Below are 21,959 nucleotides of genomic sequence, written 5' to 3' on the forward strand. Positions count from 1 at the left end.
CTGACAGGTATTGCTATTGTTATTTCTAGACCACAGAAACAGAAAAGGATTTCTGAATCAAGTTCGATCTGACATTTGGTCACTTTGATCCTGCTGATTTCTTCCGGCCGTTGGTTATGGAAAAAGAGGTCCTCGTGAAGACCTGGATGTGAAGCCACAGTGGAGAAATGAATGACACCAGTCCGTGAGCAGGTCGGACACGCGCTTGCTGACACGTCATTGAGTGTGTTGGAGCCTCGTGGATACTTCACGAGCAATCAGTTAGAGCGTTCGCGTGAACTTGATTCGCAGTGCTCAGATTTCCGAAAGTCCGTGGAGGCATCGGAAGGCAGTGAAGATGGCGGACTGTAGACGTGTTCCTCTGCTCCTTCGTCTTCTGTGCATATTCTTATTTGAGCTTCACGTCTTGGGAGAAAACGACCCCATCCCCAAATTTATCCCCAAAGGAGAAGCTAAAGTGCCGGCAGCAGTGGCTCTGGGGGGCGCTGCCGGGAACCCCGCAGCCGCAGAGCGGAGCCTCGGAGCCGCGGCCTCGCCGCCGCGTAGGCGCTCCGCCGGCTGGAAGCTGTCCGAGGAGCCGCTGTGCAGGGACGACCTGGTCCGGCTGTGCCCCAAACACACGTGGAACAACAACCTGGCGGTTCTGGAGTGTCTCCAGGACCGGAAAGAGGTTCGTACTGCGGAGTGGGACCAGTTGGGTCGGGAGCAGAATCGGGGTGTGCCTAGCTTAGCTGTCCACTAGCCTGGAGCTAGCTCCTGTTTATAAAGAACGTCACGTCCAACCCGTCCACATTTTCAGACGCATGTCGGCGGGAAAGTGTTTGACAGCCTCATAGCAGCGACAGCGGTTCGTCACGCGGAGTTCTGTGCTTCTGTGTTCGGGTCCGACTGGACTGAAGACACCGACCGGGACAGCTAGAAAGTTTGCGCGTTTCCCTTTCAGTGTGTTGTGCATGTGGATGAACGATCAACGGGAAACCAAAGGAATGCGGCCACGAGCTCCTGATCTGCCCACGCCGGCCGAGGGTTGGAGAGCCAGCCGTGGCGGGGAAACTGTCGCGGCTGCATCCTCAGCCCGCCACCCCGTGAGGACCCCTCGCCCGCGGTGGTGCCCGGTTTGAAGGTCTCAGCTCAGTGGCAGTTACTTCGGCCTGCTTTTAAGCGAGCCGGTCCTTGCCGGGCTAAACTCTGCGGGTGTCGGGTAGACCCGGGCACGATTCATTGGGTTTTCGGTTCACTTTAGGAGTCCCGGCAGGACTGATCATGTTGCATCGTATAACCCGCACGTCTGCTCAGTATGCCCCGTCTGCTCTGTCTGCGGCCCTGTATGCCCCGTCTTCTCTGTCTGCTCCGTATGCTCTGTATGCCCCGTCTGCTCTGTATCCCCCGTCTGCTCTGTATCCCCCGTCTGCTCCGTATGCCCCGTCTGCTCCGTATGCCCCGTCTGCTCCGTATGCCCCGTCTGCTCTATATGCTAGATATGCCCCGTCTGCTTCGTATGCCCCGTCTGCTCTGTATGATCCGTCTGCCCCGTCTGCTCTGTATCCCCCGTCTGCTCTGTATGCATCATATGCCCAGTCTGCTCTGTATGCTTCATATGCCCCGTCTGCTCTGTATGCTCCGTCTGCTCTGTATGCTCCGTCTGCTCTGTATGCTCCGTCTGCTCTGTATGCTCCTTTTGCTCCAACTGCTCCATCTGCAGACTGAAGCTGACCAAAAGCTGAGCTTGTGCTCTGTGTGTGTGTGTGTGTGTGTGTGTGTGTGTGTGTGTGTGTGTGTGTGCGCGCCTGAACACATCTATGGTTAACTTACGGTTTTTGTGACACAGATGTTACTTAGTGGTTTGGTGGGTTTGGTGCTGAAAGTCAGATTTGGGTTAGATTGCTGTCCAAAAGTTGGTCTCTCCTTCATTTGGGACAGAAGATTCTTTAGTCGTTTTAACATCCATTCTTCCTTTGGGCTTCACTTAGCAGCTTTTTTCAGGTCTCAGGGCTTTTGGACCTCCGAGTCTTGAGCTTTTTGAGAGACGAGTCTCTGGTCTTTTGTTTAAATCTTCATGCATCAAGACGTGAACTCAGAAACTCTCACGTCTGAGTCTCTGGTTTTCAGTCTCTGGCCACTTTATTGAACCATGCTGTTAAGAAACAGAGGCAGAATTGTTATAAGAGGACCGAGCAGAATGCAGAATCTCTGAAGTGATCTCTCCAGACCTTGAAAGTTTGGCCTTGAACTGAGACCAGTCACAACATAGCCGTTCTGGGCGTCATGTGACAGTTGTTTATTGGGCCTTTGTGCTTGTCCTGGTGTCCAAGCAGGCAGAAGAAAAGTGCTGTTTGACAAAGGTAGGGCTGTGCAAAATGACACATGAGAGCAAGTTAACAACCCAATAAATAACATTTATTTACCATGTTAGAATATCAGCTTCTGGTTTTCTTCTCTTAGGTAAACATGTGTTCAAGCAGAGTTTGTAACTTTCTTTCTTTTGCTGTAATTTTGCAGGTTAAACATGTTTGGTATCAGCTCATGCTGGATGATTCAGGATAGATTTTAGAGATTCTCAACGACAGCTGCAGTTAAGGAATAGCAGTCACCCTCCCTGTCAGAGATCCAATGTGGTTTCCTTCTGAACCAAGTCTTGTTTAACACACACGTGGGTTGGATGGCAGCAGGTTCTACATCTGGACTGGTTCTGTTGGTATTGAATGAGAGGCTGGGCTGCTGGCTGAAACTGATCACCATTTTTTGTCAACTATCACTACAATTGTTCTGTTTGGCCATTTGCCTAAAGATGTGATCAGTAGTTCAGCTTGCTGACAAATGTTTGCAGAAGTCAACACTTCCAGCCTTATGCGTTTGTTTCAGCTCAACAAGCAGCATCCCATCATTTGGAAGAAAAGAGGCTTCAGTTGTGCTGATCATGCGGTCCAAGCGCGCGTTTCTACCGTCCCTGGATGACATCACACATGCTGCTGTCCCTGATGGCCGTCTCTTTTTACGTCAGCTTATCCGGCTCTTTAATTCACGCAGTTCCACACCCCATCTCTAAGAAAGCTTTCTGAAAAACTTGGAGTTGCACCAAGCATGGTCACCATGCATGATAGAAACGTACAATAAGCTACGTTCACACGTGGGAAAGAATCTCTGCTCTGAGTGATTCTGTTCAGCAGCTTCATGTTTCTTGTGCTTTATCATTTGTCTAATTGGATAATAGTCTGTGTGGGCTTCAGAGGACGCTGCTTCCTGGGATCATTCCAAAGATGACCACAGAGTGTGTCCTGAGATTATACTTCTTTACTCCATGCATGGTGTAGAAGATCATAAATGATTCTAGCGTGTTTTTTTCCCTCTTTTTAAATGGGAGCAGAACATTTGCTTGTTTAGTGGGTCATAGTCACTGAAACCGCTGTCATCATTGGAGGATATCTCACACATAAAACATTAACAACAGCCAGAGAAGAGCTGAGCGGTAGGTACCAGGAATGACCCCAGGAACCTGTCAATCACATTTTACAGTGAAATGCTGTCTTAATGGTGAACTAAGACCAGCTTTGAAAGCGTTTATGGCATTGCTCAATGTCCTGAAAGAAGAGACTTTTAAACATGAGTCATTGCATTGTTGTGGATGTGTTCTGATGCGTAGTGAAGGCAGTGTTTCTCATGCTGAGCTGCTGTGGTGGAGTGGTTTGTGTGTGCGCGAGGCTTGGTTCTGTTTTGTTTCATGGTAGGAATTGAATTCATCTGCAGGCACAGAGAAGCGTCGATGGCGGTTCTTCAGCCTGTGTTTTGCTGGCGGCTGTGGTTTTGTGTACGCGGCCTGATAGAGGAGGCTCTGGAGCCTGAAGATCCAACCCCACCCTTCTGAAACATACTGCTGCTCTGTGATTTAGTAGAGACATGAACACTTTTCTTGTTATTTCTCTCTCCAGCTTAAAGCAAAGGAGATCAGTATCATTGTAGCCCGCTGATGGGTTAGCAGTAGGGCTGTAGGATTCATCTAACAACGATTCAATTCGTATCATAACTTGTGGTTGCAGATATGAATCATTGTAGACCTTGGTTCATCCTGAACGATCCGATTCTCTCCAGGACGTCTTTAGCATTTTCCAGATTCTTGGATTTCTTCCAGATCATCAAGTGTAAATGAAATCTGTGTCCAAACAAACAAGTCAACTAGAATGAATGTCAAATCCATTCACATGTTAGTGTCCTAAAGTTCAGCCTCTGTTTTTCCACATCCAAAGAATCTAAAGGGAACATTCTTAGAACATTCTAGACACTGGATGGTCACATGACTTTGCTAAAGTCTTTCCGCACATTAGACTGGAATGATGATTGATCTGTTTTTAAAGTCATCACATGTGTGTTGTCCGGTGTGATACATATTGTAAAATAAACCTGCGTTACCTCAATCAGAATGGTATTTTCCGTTATTGATTGTAATCGATGTATTTAATTTTGACATGATTTTATAATAGTTATACATCAGTTAGATGAACAACTTGCCTCAGACAGATGGATCTGGTTGGAGTGTAGGAATATCTATTAAGTCGATCAATCGTTACATCCCTGTGAAGGATTATGGGCAGACAAAGGCAGAATCTGAATTCCTCCCCTACCCCAACGTTTAGCTAGTTTCTTCAGGTTCAGACCACACCATGACATCATGAAACGCTGCCGGTCAGCCACGTTAGCGCGTAGCTGCCAGCGCTCAGAAAATGCATAACATCGATTTTATAACTTTAAAAAGACTAGATTTTAATTTACAGGACAGTTAAGACGTGGCGGATAAATGCAACAAAATGAATTCATAGAAACACTTTATTTTCTAAATAGAACAGGCATGAATTCACTTTGTATGGAACTTTATTAGAAGTACCTTTGTAGCATAGCTGGCGTTGAGCTGAAAAAAAGAGATTTTGGTGTCTGGGGTTGTAACTTCAAACTTGGAGCATCAAACCACAAACGGCAAAATCCATTTCAAGGCTGTTGCTGCCAAAAATGCTCTCCCGAGTGCTTTCTAGTGTTTCTCTTTATTGGATGCTCGCAAAACACCTGCTGCATTGTTCTGCAAACGTTGTTTAAGAAAGTTAAAGCAGGGAGAACAAAAATTTATTTGATTCAAAAACTGAATTTTGGAATGAAAAATTCAGAGATTCAGTTTTTTGGGCACATCGCCCAGCTCTTTATTGTGAAGTAAGGCAGAAACAGGATGTAAGCAACGGACAACAAGGCTGTGTGTGCTTCTGTCTACACTGCATATTAACTTTACAGACAAACGGATGGTGCAGGTTTGTTTGGGGATGTTTGAACAGTTTTGAATGACAGTAAAGATGACTTCAGGCGAGTAAGTCGAGCAGACCTGAAGACGAACGTCCGGTTGCTGTGAAACCAAAGGAAACTGAAGGCCATGTCTGTGGAGTACTGCAGAAACTCTTCTACTCACTACATCTGCGTCAGTCTCTTTGAAATCGCCGATCTCGCATGCCCTCATAAATGGGATTTTCCAATTTCCTCAAAATATAGATTTGAATTCTAAAGTATTAGAGTATGAGAATGGTTAGCTTAACCCTGTCGTCTACATGTCCAGATCTTTGTGTGGAGCATGTTGAGAGATATTCAGTGAAAATGTGGAAGGATGCTTGGAAAAAAGGACGGTGATGGAGGGAAAATGAAATGTCAGAAGCTGTTGAAAGACTGGGAGTACATTCGATTGGAGGTTCAGTGTCTGCACTGCCGAGCTGCAGAAAGCATGCCACGTTTACATGAGTGAAGCCATTACACTATTGTTGGCTGTGCAGTTCACAATACATGCTATTTAAATGAAAACACCTTTACCAGAGTGTTGAATGAAAAGAATAAAAAGGAATCCGTAACGGTCTTATCCAATTTAATGTCGTTAGGAATTGGTGGATCATTTATCTCTTTACATCATTGATATTAGCAGCTTTCTTCCTTTGTAAAATCCTCTCCTGCAGCTGTACACGCAGCCCGAAAATAAATCAGCTTGAAATTCTGGTCAATACCCGTCAGTAATATTAAAAAAAACCTTCTCGACCAGAACATTAGAGCTGCAGCCTCACTAAGATGTTCTGCCGTTAATTGTGCACCCATTCTGCCTCTGGTTGATGTCTGAGACCCTCACAGGTGCATCAGAGCGGAAATCATGACGGCGCCGTGGAAGCGGCCCAGAGCAGTGCCGGGCTGGATCTGTGTTTGGGGAGAATATTCCTGGTTCCACCACTCTGTCCACTGGGACGACTTTTAGGATGTGCACAGAGAGCAGCCAACTTCCAACATACTCCAAGTAGGGCTGGAGGATTCAACACTAATTTGAGTTTGGTGTTTTAGAGGATTTATTTTTGGGTAAAATTGAGATCTGTCCTGCTAAAAAGTTTGGTGACAGTAGCGCCAGTATCTGTAGAGCTATTGAGGACCTTTTTTATGAATCATATCTCTATTAAATTATATATGCAATAAAATAAAGATGGACTTTCTCACAAAATATTTATTGTAGCATGAATATGCTGACGATTCTTCACTACCAGTTCATATAAATGTAGACATTTATTCATTTTTGAGAGATCATTGATTTCTACAGAATGGTCTTTTCTTGGAGTTTGCACTTTGTTGACGGTCCCTTGGCAGCTGTCACACTGCTCTCACTGCAATTACAGCTGGAAGAGAACAATTCTCATTAAAAGGCAGAAAAAAACATTTTTTTCTTTTGAAATTCATTTGTAGTTCATGCTCTGTGTTGATACAAAATGATTGAGACACTTTTGACACGTTTGGACGTTTATCGGATGAGTTCTTGAGGCCAGAAGTCGGAATCCGTGAAGATCTTTGTAACTTTACCAAACTCACTTAGCTTAGCCTCCCTTGCTTCACTCCACTAAACAACTTCCAGGTGACTGGAAATAAATACATGTAAATGTGAAAATAAAAATACAATCCATCATTTGTTTTTCTGTTTTTCAATAAAGCAGTCTTTTTGTTTTTTTTATTGTTTGTTTTAGTTTGAGAATCGATGAAGGAATGATGACACAGATTCATACGATGGACTGAAAGTGAACCTGCCTGGTTGACCGATGAGTTTGATCTGTTATGAGCTCTTCATTTTAAGTTAAAGACCCACTCCAATGAAAAAGCTGTTTTTTAACAACTTCTTCTAGCATTTTTCTGATGACAGAGGACATATATAGAAGAATTTAGTATTTCTTTATTCAAATCGTGATGAATCAAGAGCGGATTAAATAATGTTGTTTAAAAACTCTTAAGTCGTGATGTAGAAAACTGCCATGGGCGGGCCACAGTCTCCCCTGCTCAGCTCCTTTCCTATCATCCACCTGCAGAAACACAGATCCATGGACGTCTTTGTTTTCCTGGTCTGAGCTGGAATCTGGATCAGAACAGCACAGCTGGATAGCTCTGATATTGCTCACCGTTTTTATTGCACCGCTGTACTTAGGTTGGGGTTTTAAAGGGCTGTAAGCAAAAGAATGATGGGAAATCAGTGAAGGCTTACTTCCTTGCCAACAGTCCACAACACGGTGGCAAGTTTCTCCTGCTGCCCTACAGAAACGAACACCCAGAAAACAACAAAATCAAAGTGAAGAGACCACTGGGAATGCTTTGAAAAGGGATCAGAAGGCGATTGGACTGGGACTTTATTGTCTCATATTAATGAAGACACTGAAGTGGTGTGAAAATCATAAGTGGGCTTTGATCCATTTCTAAACATGGCTGAACAGCAGTTTCATGAAAGGTTCCATGTGTAGCACGTCTTCATGCGTGTGTGTTGGTTTAGCAGGGCTTGTTTGTCAGAGGGAAAAATGTCACATTTAAGGACTGACACCGGAGCTTTCAGCTTTCATGTTTGTGCAGAATTCCCACTGAAAGCTAGTGTACAACATGCCTATCAGCCTGACATCAGGAGCATATGAAGACCAATACCTTCCTCGTCCAGATGACGTTTGAGTGCTGCGCCTGGTTTCTGCTGGCTAGCACAGTTAGTGATGTTTCTCATGCTGCATCCGTGTGCATGTGACATGTGTGGAAACATGTTCCCTCTCAAAAACCTATGGCCATTACAGCTGCTCATGCAGGTTCTCATCTTTTCCTAGAACAGCATTTGGTGTGTGGAGGAGACTGTAGTTTTGGATGAATTGGATTTGTCCGACTGCGTTGTTTGTCGTCTTTAATGTTGTCTGGTGGGGTTTGGCTGCTTAACAGCGTTGTTGTGTCCCAGCAGCTCATTGCTTCTTATGCATAAAGCAGTCGTCTGAATGGCTGAAATTCAAAAAGTTGCAGCTGAGACAGCAGAACCTATTTCATCATAATAAGTTTAGACTCATGGATGTTTGACAGCCAGCTCTGCACTTGTCAGGTTTAAGTACAAAACAGTCTTGGTAAGTGTTGTGTATTTGTCAGGGCTTTCGCATCATTTATTTTAAAGATCATCCTTTTAAATGACAGGATTTTTATTCCTGAATAGTCTACTGAATGGATTGCGAGTCGAGAACAAATCTTCATCTCTAACTTTTTCTGCTTTTCCTTTCTAGGAAACGGAAATTGCTGCCGAATGCAACCATGTAAGTTCACAGAATGGAATCTCTTTTCCTAATCACATGTGTTCATGATTCACTTCATGCCTTTCCATTTGTTGTGTGTCTGTTTTTATACTATGGTCTACTCTAAGAGAATCATTGATTCTGATTGGCAGCAGAATGTCTCTTAAGTACGAGGTGTCGAGGTGTCCATTGTCAGACATTAATGGATGATGCAGAGGTGATCTGTCAACCTCTTTCTATTTATGTTTAAATCATTTATCAAGCTGACTATTGGATGTGCAGTGCAATGCATTGCCACGGCAACAGCTACAGAACCTGGCTCTGTCTCTGCTGCCGGTTGTGTGAAGACAAACTATCGGAGGAAAGAGGTGTATATGCTAAATGTCATGTAAAATCATCCAAAGCATCATTCTTAGAGGGAATATTCACGTCTTTGTTTTTGTCCAGACGATGAAGATAAAGTTTGTCTCAAAGAATCAAAGTCCTCCAGTAGTTTCCTAGATCACTTTGATCGAATAAATATCCTCTATGAACATGGATCATTAAATGTTTCCGACAAACTATTGCTTTCATAAATTAAGAATAGAATTATGTATTAACTCATTAAATCTGTATCCAGCAATAGGGTAAACAAAACAGAAAAACAGACAATGAACTATTTAAAATTAAAGTCAACATTGCTTTTGGTGGTAAAATGTGATAGAGATCATCATAGAGATATTTCAAAGACAGATCTTTCTGCCGTCTTGCTGTCGTGATAAACTGGCAAAACGTCCGTCCACCTATTTTCCATGTTTCTATTGTTCTGGTTACCAACCTGAACATTGTTACTCATCACTGCTTTGGACTTTTTTTTTTAATTATGCTACACAAATGCTTCCGTAGGTATGAAATGTGATAGTGGACATTGCTGCAGTGTCTGTGTCTTCATGAGTTCTGTCCCTTCAGCTTCTATGGAACTACAAGCTGAATCTAACAACGGACCCAAAGTTTGATTCTGTAGCCGTGGAGGTGTGCAAGACCACCATCTCTGAGGTGAGGGGCTCAAAAAATCTGCTATTCAGCACACATATGGAAGTGTCAGGAGAGATGGTCAGGTGGACACACAGTCCTGATGGACTTGTACAGACACTGCTGTACAAGACGGTGATTTAGGTAGATGAATGGAAGCACACGGCTGTGTTTGTTCAGCAATGTTTAACTGAAGTTACCAATGATCCGCAGATTAAGAGATTTGTCTTTTACAGTGCGTTCCAATTATTATGAAAATTATATTTAAGTGTCAAAAAGATCAAATTCTTTGTTTTTCAATCAAACTGATGGATGATATTGTGTCTCTGGGCTCTTTGGATCACTGACATCCATCTCAGACACCTGTGGTCATTAGTTTTCCAGGTGAGTTCAATTAAAGGAAAAACTACCAAAGAAGGACGTTCCACATTATTAAGCAGACCAACATTTTCAAGCAGCATGGGAAGAAAAAGCATCTCTGCTGCTGAAAAGCATGAAATAGTTAAATACTTTGGACAATGTATAAAAACCTTGGATATTTCAGGAAAACTACAGGTGAACTTCGTAGCATTAAGACAGGGGTCGGGAACCTATGGCTCGCGAGCCATATATGGCTCTTTTGATGGTCACATGTGGCTCGCAGACAAATCTTTAATTAAACTTTTTTTTTCTTCATTAGACCAGTCCTTCTCGGGCGGGATGCGATGCCAGAGGCGCGCAGTAGTATTGATGCTTGGAGAGAAAAATCTGCGCCAGCATTATCAGTTTACTATTATCTTTTATTTGACAAAGTTTCTACCAGCCGGAAACCTGTGAATTGCCGTGCCTAAAACTGCGCGCTCCCGTCTCTGAGAAAGAGTGCGCAGTTGCGGGGACGGGATGTGTGAGGAAGAAAGCAGAGGGTGGGGGTGAGGGGTTGTGGGGACCGGCAGCAGGTGAATCGCGCTGGGATTGTAAAAACGTAAAACCCGCTGCCCGTCACTCACTGCAGCGTGTGAGTGTGTGTTTGGCTCACCGTCTGCATGTGATCAGTCTTTGTCATATCTAAAGAACAGTCAGACCAACCTAAGATCACGTTTAGAGTCTCAACGCCTGCGTGAAGCAGAAACTCACCATGGATCAACCAACCAGACTAGACCATCAGCAAAACTACCACTAGAAATACTCATCATTTATTAGCAACAGCACAACAATGTTATTAAAAATAATCCACAGACTTATTGTACTTTAAAAATGTTGAAATTACATCAAATACACATATTCATTTGTATATTTAGTTTTAAACTGGACTGGGTGGCTGTTGGGCCGCGTTAAAAGTTCTGGGGTTCATTGAACGCATCAAGCAGAGATCTGATTGGCTCTCAGTCCTGTCGCTCAGCCTGTTGTTAGGTAATTTGGACCAATGGGGTTCAGCTATGGGCCGAATAAGGGAAATGGGAGGGCGGAGCGGGAGCAGGGAAATATAAAGTTGGGAGAAGCGCTCTCGTCTCAGCGGGAGAGATTCAGGAGTTGCTGAATTTATTGTACGGCGTTTGTTGCGGTCTACAGTAACCAGAATAAAGAACCTTAAAAGAGGTTACGTCTCCGTGCCTCAGTGTGGGAAAGGGACACTACATTATTGTATGGCTCTTTCGAAATTACATTTTTAAAATATGTGGCGTTTATGGCTCTCTTGGCCAAAAAGGTTCCCGACCCCTGCATTAAGAGATCTGTGGCTGATTCAGAGACACGGGTTGGTGCAGATAAAGGCAGAACGAGGAAGGTTTCTGCCAGACAAATGCTTCAGGTTAAGAGAGCAGCTGCTGAAATAGCATTACAGAGCAGCAAGCACGTGTTTGAAGCTGCTGGTGTCTCTGGATTCCCACCAACATCAAAGTGTAGGGTCCTCCAGAGGCTTGCAGTTCTGCGTAGACCTTCTAGACCAGACGTGGGCACTGAGGGCCGCATTCCTGCATGTTTTCCAGCATACCCTGCTCTGGCATGTTCTAATTGGCTGGACACACCTGAACCAGGTAATCAGCCATGAGTAGGGAAAGACTATCTGGAAATCATGCAGACACACCGGCCCTCGAGGCCTGGAATTGCCCACCCCTGTTCTAGACGGTCCCCCTAAACACAGAAACAGCTGCAGTGGGCTCAGACTAATGAGTCCCATGCAACCCTGGATGGTCCAGATGGATAGAGTAGTGGGTGGTTGGTGGATGGCCACCATGTCCCCGGGACAGCCGTGTTTCAGTGGTAGGGCGGTCGATCCCTGATCGGAAGATTGTAGGTTTGATTTCTGCCTTGCCTGCCCATATGTCAAAGTGTCCCTGGGCAAGACACCGAACCTTGCCTCTGATGGCGTCCAGTGTTCATTTTTAGCTCTTCATGCATGACAATACAGCATCTCATGCTGCGAGGAATACCTCTGCGTCATTGGCTGATATGGACCTAAAAGGAGACGAACTGACTTATTTCCTCAACCTATTGAGAACCTTTGGAGCATCTTCAAGCAAAATGAGGGTGGGGGGCAGTTCACAAACAAACAGCAGCTCCGGGACAATATTCTGACATCCTAAAAGAAATTCAAGCAGAAACTCTCCAAGAACTCCCAAGTTCAATGGATGCAAGGATTGTGAAGCTGCTCCAAAATATGGGCTCCTATGTTCAAATGGAACTTGACCTATTGAGATGTTTCTGATTGGAATAGCTTTAGATTTCAGTCAATATGACTTCCTAATGCAGTAAATTCAACAAAGACTATTTTCAGTTCTTTAGAATCTGTCAAATGTTGTGGAACTCTGTTGTAATAATGTGGAACAGTGACTTTGAAGGTTTTTATTTAAAAAAAATACTGTTATCTTTAGGAGGTTTGTTCAATAACATCTAATATGTAGTCTAATGGCGACGTTTAGGATTTAGAAAAATGAATAAATATATCATTTGCATTGTAATTTGGAACGTGCTGTAGACTGTTTTAAACACTGAGAGCAAAGGGATTGTTGGACTGTCCTAAAAGGTACAATGATTAGTAGAAGCAGAACGTTTCTCAGTTCTTCTGCAAACTGCTGCTTTTCTTCATCAGATCAAAGAATGTGCTGCAGAGGAGCTGGGTAAAGGTTACCTGGTGTCATGTTTGGTGGAGCATCGCGGCAACATCACTGACTACCAGTGTAACCAGTACATCACCAAGATGACCACCATTATCTTTAGTGACTTCCGGCTAATCTGTGGATTCTTGGGCAAGTGTCATGATGACATCAACGCTCTTCACTGTGGCAGCATCAGCACCAGAGAGAAGGTACCAGACCAACACACACACGAGCTGCCAGCCTTTCTTCTGACCTCGACGTGCCTTTCCCACTGTGAAGGACAGCCAAGCCCTGCCCCACCAACACTCCCACCCACTACACTGTGCTACACCCAAAACACTTGCAGGATTTTTGCATTTGCAGCAAATTCTCCACATACTCTGATCGTTGGTGTGCAGCAGCCGACAGAAGTCGTGTGTCAGTTCAGACACTGGTTCTGTCTTTGAAGGACGGCCTGTCAGAGTAAGCTACACACCCAAGGTCATGAGCTCACTGTAGAGACAAAACTTGGATGGGAGGAGCTAAAATATATTTTAAATGTCAGTCTGCATTTCATTGTCTGTAATCTTCATGTTTAAAAACTAACTGGAGAGACGTTTTCGTTGTCCTCTTGACAGGTTTCTTTTGGGTCTAAAGGTTTCAAAGCTAAAGGGGAGAGAGGTTTTGACGAGGCTTTTTGATATTTATGTTACATGAAACCAAAGCAAACCAAATAGTGGTGAAATGTACCAGCAGAAAAACACAGCGTGGTCTGTGGCTGTGACTGCACTGTGTGACTGTCTGTGCAGGACATCCACTCGCAGGGTGAGGTCATCGCCTGTCTGGAGAAGGGTTTGATCCGGGAGGAGGAGGGGCAGCCAGGCGCTCACCACATCAAGGACGACTGTAAGAAGGCCATCATGCGGGTGGCTGAGCTCTCTTCGGACGACTTCCACCTGGATCGCTACCTGTACTTGGCCTGCAGAGATGACAGAGAGCGCTTCTGTGAAAACGTGAGGACGGGTTTCTCTGCAGGGGCGTTAGGGTTCTTCGACCTGGTTGGGTCAGCGCTTTCTTGACGTTCAAGTTGACACAGCTCTGCAACCTAAAAGCATTTCAGCTTGTCGTTGTTTTTTGAGGGCCAGGTAAAGGAAGTCTTCTGAAATGTGGTGCTCCACCTTGACTTTCAAGCCCGTTATATTTCTGCGCAAATGCATTAAATTACAGTTTACTTTCAGAATAGGATGAAGACTGAAAGGTGGAACTAAAACAAAAAAACCTGAAGTTTTCCAAAGCGTAGGGAGAAAACCAAAGTGCTCACAGTGAGGTGTTCAGCTGCGGGTTCTGTTGCTCTGGCTGATGTTGGCTTTTTGAATCTTTCAGACGCTGGCTGGAGAGGGGCGCGTGTACAAATGTCTCTTCAATCATAAGTTTGAGGAGGCCATGTCTGAGAAGGTACGTGCAGGTGGCTTCATCCCCTCGGTCTTGTTCACAGCGTCCACTAGAGAACGTTGTTTGTACCTCTGCACATATTTCTATCATTTCTGTTGTGAAGATGAAGTTGACATTGCTAAAACGGTGCATTTATAATGGATGAACTACTACACCATAAAGACTGTGCGTGTCCTCAGTGCCGCGAGGCTCTGACCACCAGGCAGAAGCTGATCGCACAAGACTACAAGGTGAGCTACTCGCTGGCCAAAGCCTGCAAGTCTGACCTGAGAAAGTTCCACTGCAACGTGGACACCAGCCTGCCGCGGGCCCGAGAAGCACGCCTCTCCTTCTTGTTGCTCTGTCTGGAGTCTGCTGTTCATCGGGGTGAGCGCCTCTTCCTTCTGCTCCTCTCTCTGCTCCTCATGTGTAAATGGCACATACCTGTTTACTCTCTTCTTAGCGGGCCTAAAGAGCTGTGCAGTCACAGTCCCATTCATACCCTGATGGCGACTCTACTGCCAAACTCTGGCACCAGCAGTGGGGGGTTCAGGGTCTTGCCCCTCCTTTTCTGCGAATTCACGGGTCCTTCTGGTCCCTAACCCCCACCAATATGGGGGAGATATTTTGCACCACGCGTCCCTCTCAGACAGTCACCTGAAAACCCTCGTTCCCCTTCTTTCTGTCTCTTTCTCCCACTTTTCTAAATTGTTCCCATGTGTGCTTCAGGTCGAGTCGTGAGTGGAGAGTGTCAGGGCGAGATGATGGACTACAGGCGGATGCTGATGGAGGACTTCTCCTTGAGCCCAGAGATCGTACTCAACTGTCGCACTGAGATCGAGACCCACTGCTCTGGTTTGCACCGTAAAGGGAGGACGTTGCACTGCCTGATGAGGGTCGGCCGAGGAGACGTGGGGTCCATCGAGCCCAACTGTCAGAAGGCGGTATGTTCTTTTCCTTAGTCTTATCCACTTTTGGGGGCAGAGTCTATGGGACTTTTGCTGTTGCAGAATAGTTTCTTTATCTTCTAAACTGATTTGGACTCGGTGCTCCTTGATCAAAACTTCTTCCAGTGAGCCAGCTGTTAGTACTGTTTCCGTTTTCTGTGGAAAGTTTGTCTCATTACTTCCCAGGGACTGAATTCTAGAAAGCCGCATAGCTTTGGTTGGATCCAGTCAAGCTGGTGTGGAATCGCACAAGAACAACCAAAACCTCTGCATGCAGCAACAGAGGCTCAGCATTTAATCATGACCCACGATTAAATAATCTAATTCATCTATTTTTAACCCACTAATTGCTATAAAAAGTCTTGTTTTGAGATATTTTCATTTAAATTTGTGACATTGTGGCTCAGTAAAAGAAATTACAACTAAAACCTGACTTTATATTAGTTTTTCTAATATAACAGACTTCCAACCTTTACTGTTACACCAACAGGTGTTTTTTTTCAATCTCCAATAAATAACAAAAAAACAAAACACAATATCAGGTTCAGTCTCAACTTTAACACACAAGAACTTTTCTGAGCAACCTGAAAATGTGGACCACAGCATTATTATTAATACCATAATATGTGTTGACATACTTCACATCTGCTATGGATTTATGATGACGACACCTCGTCGGGCTTTATCTCTTATATAACAGATATAATGTCATAGCTGTGGCGTTGAGGGCTTGTTTGAGTTGGTTCTGCTAAGGACCACTAAGTCGCACACAGCTGCGCACACATGATGGGCACTGGGAGCGATGTTGGAGGCGTTTCCAGACGAGTTAAAAAAAATGTTCATGCAAGAAAATTTTGTTTTGTATATTTGAGAACATGACAATAGTTATAGATTAAAAATTTGATTAATGCGGATAAAATGACGCTAATTTGTCTGTAGTTAATCGTGCTTTAACACAATAACATGACACCCCTAGTTCATGTTGAGCGTCTATGCTGCTAAAACACTTATTGAAAACAAAGCTGATCTGCTGGTGTGAAGAATGATCCTTGAGGTGCCAGTGATGGTGATGATGAAGAAGAGTCATGCAGCTGTGGTAAACAGTGCTTCTCTCCGCTCTCTGTCAGAGGTCAACCTGCTCTGGACAGCTGATTTGATGAGTCAGCCCAGACATGCAGAAATATGTCTGGGCTGACTCATCAAATAAATTTCTCATTTTGGAAATGAAGCAGCAGCTTCATCATTTCCTTAGCCGCTGTGAGAGTCTGGCAGTGTAGGCGGCAGAGTTTGTCAGCCTAATGCTCACCAGTCGATCCGCTGGGTCTTCGGCCCTCAGAATGGAGGTCAAACGGCGCTGCAGAACGCTCTGCGTTAAGCAGAAGTTTCAACAGTTGGACCACATGTGAACATTCTCCTCCTTCATCTGCAGCTTTTCCTGACTGTTTTGTTTCCATTCTTTGTCTCCAGCTTCAGGTACTGATCCAGGAAGCCGACCCAGGTGCCGACTATCGCATTGACCGGGCACTTAACGAGGCCTGTGAGTCCGTCATCCAGACGGCCTGCAAGCACATCCGCAGTGGAGATCCCATGTGAGTCCCCTGTGGGTGGTGCATCGGTGGGCTTGGCACTTGGACTACAGTTGTCTTTAAGCCCTGCTGGAGTGTTTTGTGAGCTGCAGGCTGTGCTGCTCCCCTGGAAGCTGCTCTGCAGTGTGTTCTGCTGATTCTGCAGGATCCTGTCGTGTCTGATGGAGCATCTGTACACGGAGAAGATGGTGGAGGACTGTGAGCACCGGCTGCTGGAGCTGCAGTACTTCATTGCCAGAGACTGGAAGTAAGTTCTGTCTTTAGCAGGGTCATAAGGGTCACTGTCTCCACATTGGGGGTCTTTTTCTGCTGACCTCACTTTGTAGAATTTTTTTTTTTTTTTTTTTGGTTTCCTTTCTTCAGTTGTTGAAGTAGAAAAAAAAAAGTTTTTTTCTGCATGCTTGAAGGCTCTCAGCGGACGGTCGAGCGCAGATCCAGCTGCTCAGGCTTGTTTTGACACTCTGCCTTCTCCCCCAGGCTGGACCCCATCCTCTACAAGAAATGCCAGGGCGATGCGACACGTCTGTGCCACACTCGCGGCTGGAATGACACCAGTGACATCATGCCGCCTGGCGCCATATTCTCCTGCCTGTATCGACACGCGTATCGCTCCGTTGAGCAGGGCCGGCGGGTGAGTTTCCTTGTCTCTGGTCACGCGATGTGTTACCGTGAATGGAAGTGGGGGCACCCTGCTGGAACCGAAGCATGATGACCTGCTGACCGACTTTATGTCAAATCTTCGGATCCTGTTGAGTCATATGGTTCTGATTTCTGTCCCATGCTCATTCCTGTAGATGTAGCGAATGTCCTTGTGCTAACTGCCCTCAGGGGTGGATAAGGGGCAAATCTGTATGTGGCAGGCAGGCGGCCGCACGTGAAGCCACCGCAGAAAAGATCATAGACAACCCAGTGAGCCCACAAGGCAAAAATTACAATGGATGTTGGGTCGTTGTGAACACTTAAGCAACACTTAAGGGGGGAAGTAAGGGGGATGTAGGTGAAGCTCGTCATACAGGAAAACCCCCCCCCCCCAAACCCTGTGCAGTCTGCTGGAAGCCCGTCAGTGCTGTTCACGTGATAAGTGTGCACTCTTTGTGTGCAGTCTGACTGCTAGAAATAAGGAAATTAGACACTAAGATAGGGGTGTCAAACTCCAGGCCTCGAGGGGCCGGCCTCCTGCTGCTTTTTCAGAAATCCTGTCTCATCTGCTGTTGATTACATGAAACAGGTGTGTTAAGCCAATAAGGAGCTTCAATGGCAGGTTGATTGGAAAACATGCAGGACACTAGCCCTTGAGGCCTGGAGTTTAACACCTGTGCACTAAGAGTTAGGTATGCACAGTATATCGCAAATTTATCGTAATCGCGAGATCAAGCTGTGCAATGCGCATATCACAAAAGACGGCAAAGATTGGAATAAATGGTTGCATTCAATCTGCTAAAACAATCTTATGGCCGTTTGAAGTATTTAATTAATCAAATAAATCCATTTATGCATTTGACCAATCAGATGGAGCCCTTTTATGATAAATGTTGGCCTCCAGTGCAGACGAGTGTCAATTGGAGTGTAATATTTAAACTGTTTCAGTGAAATGGAAATTATGTCTTTGGTTGTTTTGCTATTTGTTCATATACCGCTAGTTATATAGTCATCGCAGTATTGATCACTAAAATCGCATATCGCAAGTTTTCCTCATATCGTGCAGCCCTACTCAGAGTGTAGTTCGTGTGAACATCCTGTATCCCGTTAACAACCCGTGCAGCATTTGTGCGGTCAATAATGAGCCAGTACTCGCCCCTTACCAACAACTAGAGGACGGTGTATGGCGGCATCACTCGTATGTCACAGGTGTGTGAGGCTTACAGTATTTTTACAAATACTTCACGGTGCACTTACCCCACACGACAATGGTACGTTCCATTTTCATGGCACACTTTAAGATGGCCATATGAGCCTTAAAGGAACTGCAAGACACACCAGTGCTCCCCTTAGGATGCAGCCGAAACCCCAACACCAGAAACCCCAACATGCAGACTTTGCTCCAAGTCCTTCGACATCCAGGCTGGTGAGCCTCATGAAACCAGCGACAGCTGCCGAACGCTGCAGAGGCCAGTCGGTCACAGAACTTTTAGCAGTAATCACACCAAAAGGGGGCTACTTTGAAGAACCTACAATATGACATATTTTCAGTTGTTTCACACTTTCTTTTTATGTATATACTTCCACATGTGTTAATTCACAGTTTTGATGCCTTCAGTGTGAATCTAAAATTTTCATAGTCATGAAAATAAAGAAAACTCTTTGAACGAGAAGGTGTGTCATCACTTTGGTCTGTACTGTAGTTCTATCTGCATGGCAGTAAAAGTTTCAAACTAAAACTAAAAGTATTGGCTTCTGCTGAAACCCTTAAAATGTAAATGAATTTAAACATGTAGAATGAAAAATATGGATCAGTATTCAGAGAGAGCAGTGGTTGTTCCGTACGATGTTTCATGTTCATATCAGTCTGTCTTGACACAGATTAATTTGTCTGTTGTCTGTGTGGAGGAGTGTTGTGAGAGTGAGGCATGATGGGAACTGACCACAGTCTGCTCTTGTAGCTCATCAGTGATGCCCCTGGAACAGCACAGCAGGGTTTGACCGTGAGTACGTCTGTCGTCTGATCTCTGCAATCCTGGACTGTAATTCCTATCAGCTCCACAAAGGGAAAATCGGGTCTCTGATGACGGTGGTGAAAATCATCCAGTTCATGTTATTAAAGATCATATTTCAATCCTGTTTATAATCCAGATCCTGTGATTAGCACACTCGTGGCAGTGCTCTGTCTCTCACACCACCTTCTCATCAACATGGAGACGCTTGAGTCTGAACATTTGACATCTTAACCAGACTTTTTTCAAAAACAGGAGGGTCTTCCCAACATTTCTGTCCCGGTACCAATTGGGGTGTGACGATAACCGCATCACCGCGGTGATGAGGTCATCACCGTTATGATGACCTCATCACCACGGTTTGGGAATGTTCTGCATATGGTGCGTGATTGGAACTATAATAAACACATTCATCTTTGCTGATAATTTACTTTGTCTGCTAGACTTCAAGGGTTTCTGGGGAAACCTTTTATTACTGTTCTCCTCTCACTCCCTCTTGCGCTGCACGCGCTCCCTCTACTCACACACACACACATGCGTGGTTTCAGCAGCACACAGACATCCTCATTTTACAACAGAAGTTTCCTCCTGGCGAGGAAATACGACAAATTTACTGCGTTCTAATTATTCATTTCCATTGTATTCAGCTGCATCCGTTCTTGAGTGCGCGACGCTGCCGCCCGCTGGAGGATTTTGTGTGTGTGTGGGGGGGGGGGTCGCAAGAGTCCCAACACTGCGACTCTTGCTGGTTCATCACCGCGGTGGTCAAAATCCCACACCGTCACAGCTCTAGGTACCAACTCTGAAGTCTTTCTGTTGAAAGGATGGATTAGTGTGAGAGGAGGACAGTCTGTAGATGGAGATCTGGGAGTTGGTTGCTGCTTCATTCAGTTTTCTTGTGGATGTTCATCCAGTCATTAAAAATCTTTAGAAAACCAAGAACTGATGGATTTTGCTAAACTGGAATTGACATCTCAGACTTCAGCTGTCTGCTCCAAGCTGCTGTCAAAGTTCTGGCTGTTGTCCACTTTGACTGCAGGTTCCCTGATTTTTATTTGTTTGTTTGTTTGTTTTGTTTTGTTTCCCACATTCAGACATGGGGGGACTTTCGGAATAAGTCTCTCCATTTCCAGACTCACTTTTGTGGATTCTTTTTATTATTGATGTTTTTTTTGACACCCTAACTAAAAAGGAACAAATGTCCTTTTTTCTTCTTTCTGCAGCTGTCTCGAGACTGTAAGGTGGAGGTGCACAGGATTCTCCACCAGAGGGCGCTGGACGTGAAGCTGGACCCTGAACTGCAGAGGCGCTGCATGACAGACCTGGGGAAGTGGTGCAATGACAGGACGGAGCCGGGGCAGGAGCTGGACTGCCTGCAGGACCACCTGGAGGATCTGGCGCTCGACTGCAGGGACGTAGTGGGGAACCTGACCGAGCTGGAGTCAGAGGTTAGACCCCTGAGAACTGCCGTGCTTTCAAAGGCTTTACTTTGACACTCGCACAAAGTTGGAAAAAAAACTAAATATAATTTATAAAAAAGGAAATCCATCCCAACAGTTTTATATCCCTACTTGAACTTCATGGTTGCCACAGGTGGTGAAGGTGGTGCTTATCAGGGTGTAGACTGCTCCTCTAACCCTTTGATTTGAATGTAATTGCGTGTGTTCAGATGAGGTGTTTAATGACAGAGATGTTGCAGTGAACTGGTCCTGTGCAATGTGCAAACTCACATAGAAGTTGTGGAGCTGAAGCTCGTCGAGGAAAACGAGCACCAAACCAGCAGCAGCTCATCTGTGGCTGGAAAGATCTAAGAAAGCCCATCCCTGCTCAGAAGAAGCAGGCGCTCTTGTCAGGATGACATTTGAAGGTCTTGTGAGCATTTAAATCCAGCCTGTACATCTCAGTAGGAAGGTCCAGAAAACACAGGTGGATGCCTCCAAACACCTGGATTACTGGCTCCCCGACACCATACCTGTGATGGATTCACTTAAAGATGCGTCAAATAAAAAAAAAAAAGATGCATCAAATTAGCCCTGAAACACCTTTTTTTAAGGGTTTAAAGAGCTTTAAAACTGTCATATTAAATTAAATCTCCTCAAAATTGGTATGTTTATGAATTTATATCTGCCTGCTGTGGAACTCCATAATGAAATCTTCCAAACAGCCAGGCCTGAAAAGCCAGGTCCGTGGTATTTAACTAGATATGGGTGTGTTACACAGCGTTTAAACTAACCTCGTGATGATGAGTGTCCGGTGTCGAGACAAAAACTACTTACTGTGCGGACACAGAAATTCAAATACAACCCACCAATCTCCTGACGTGTTCCTGTTCACCCAAAGGAAACAACGACACCCCTCCTAAAAAATAGGCCCCCACACACAGCAAACAACACCTTCACAGAAATGTTGGCTTTAACTTTTCTGCCAAGGATCACATAAGAGGAATAAGGTATACGATTAACATACAACCAGAAGACAGTTTCAAAAAAAGCTCAAGTTAAAAGTTAAAGTCCCATCATCTGTCACACCTAGGTGTGTGACATTTGTTCTCCGCATTTGGCCCCTCCCCTGGGGTAGCGGTGAGCTGCAGACATTTGGTGGTTTAACCCCCCAATCCAACCGCTTTATGCTGAGTGTTGAGCAGGAAGGCACTGGGTCCCATTATTAGAGTCTTTGGTACGACTCATTCTGGATTTGAACTCACGACCTT

At 45.0% G+C, this 21,959-nt stretch overlaps 1 protein-coding gene across 3 annotated transcripts in view; it reads left to right on the forward strand.

The window, feature by feature from the left end:
- Positions 1–283: 283 nt before the first annotated feature.
- The window catches only part of LOC101171906 (Golgi apparatus protein 1), a 36,288-nt gene continuing 14,612 nt past the window's right edge, over positions 284–21,959 (forward strand). Inside the window, exons 1-13 of one of the 3 annotated variants that reach the window (XM_023955568.1) lie at positions 284–670; positions 8,562–8,591; positions 9,519–9,605; positions 12,649–12,864; positions 13,444–13,647; positions 14,018–14,089; positions 14,266–14,452; positions 14,795–15,009; positions 16,480–16,601; positions 16,744–16,845; positions 17,076–17,229; positions 19,199–19,240; positions 20,473–20,697. In XM_023955568.1, coding sequence (XP_023811336.1) covers positions 338–670; positions 8,562–8,591; positions 9,519–9,605; positions 12,649–12,864; positions 13,444–13,647; positions 14,018–14,089; positions 14,266–14,452; positions 14,795–15,009; positions 16,480–16,601; positions 16,744–16,845; positions 17,076–17,229; positions 19,199–19,240; positions 20,473–20,697 — 1,989 coding nt within the window. In that variant the 5' untranslated portion in view covers positions 284–337. The remainder of the gene's footprint in view (positions 671–8,561; positions 8,592–9,518; positions 9,606–12,648; positions 12,865–13,443; positions 13,648–14,017; positions 14,090–14,265; positions 14,453–14,794; positions 15,010–16,479; positions 16,602–16,743; positions 16,846–17,075; positions 17,230–19,198; positions 19,241–20,472; positions 20,698–21,959) is intronic. The other 2 variants (XM_023955566.1, XM_023955567.1) reach the window with 2 other exon arrangements.

Source organism: Oryzias latipes, chromosome 6 (genome assembly GCF_002234675.1).
Source record: "Oryzias latipes chromosome 6, ASM223467v1".
Taxonomy (NCBI): domain Eukaryota; kingdom Metazoa; phylum Chordata; class Actinopteri; order Beloniformes; family Adrianichthyidae; genus Oryzias; species Oryzias latipes.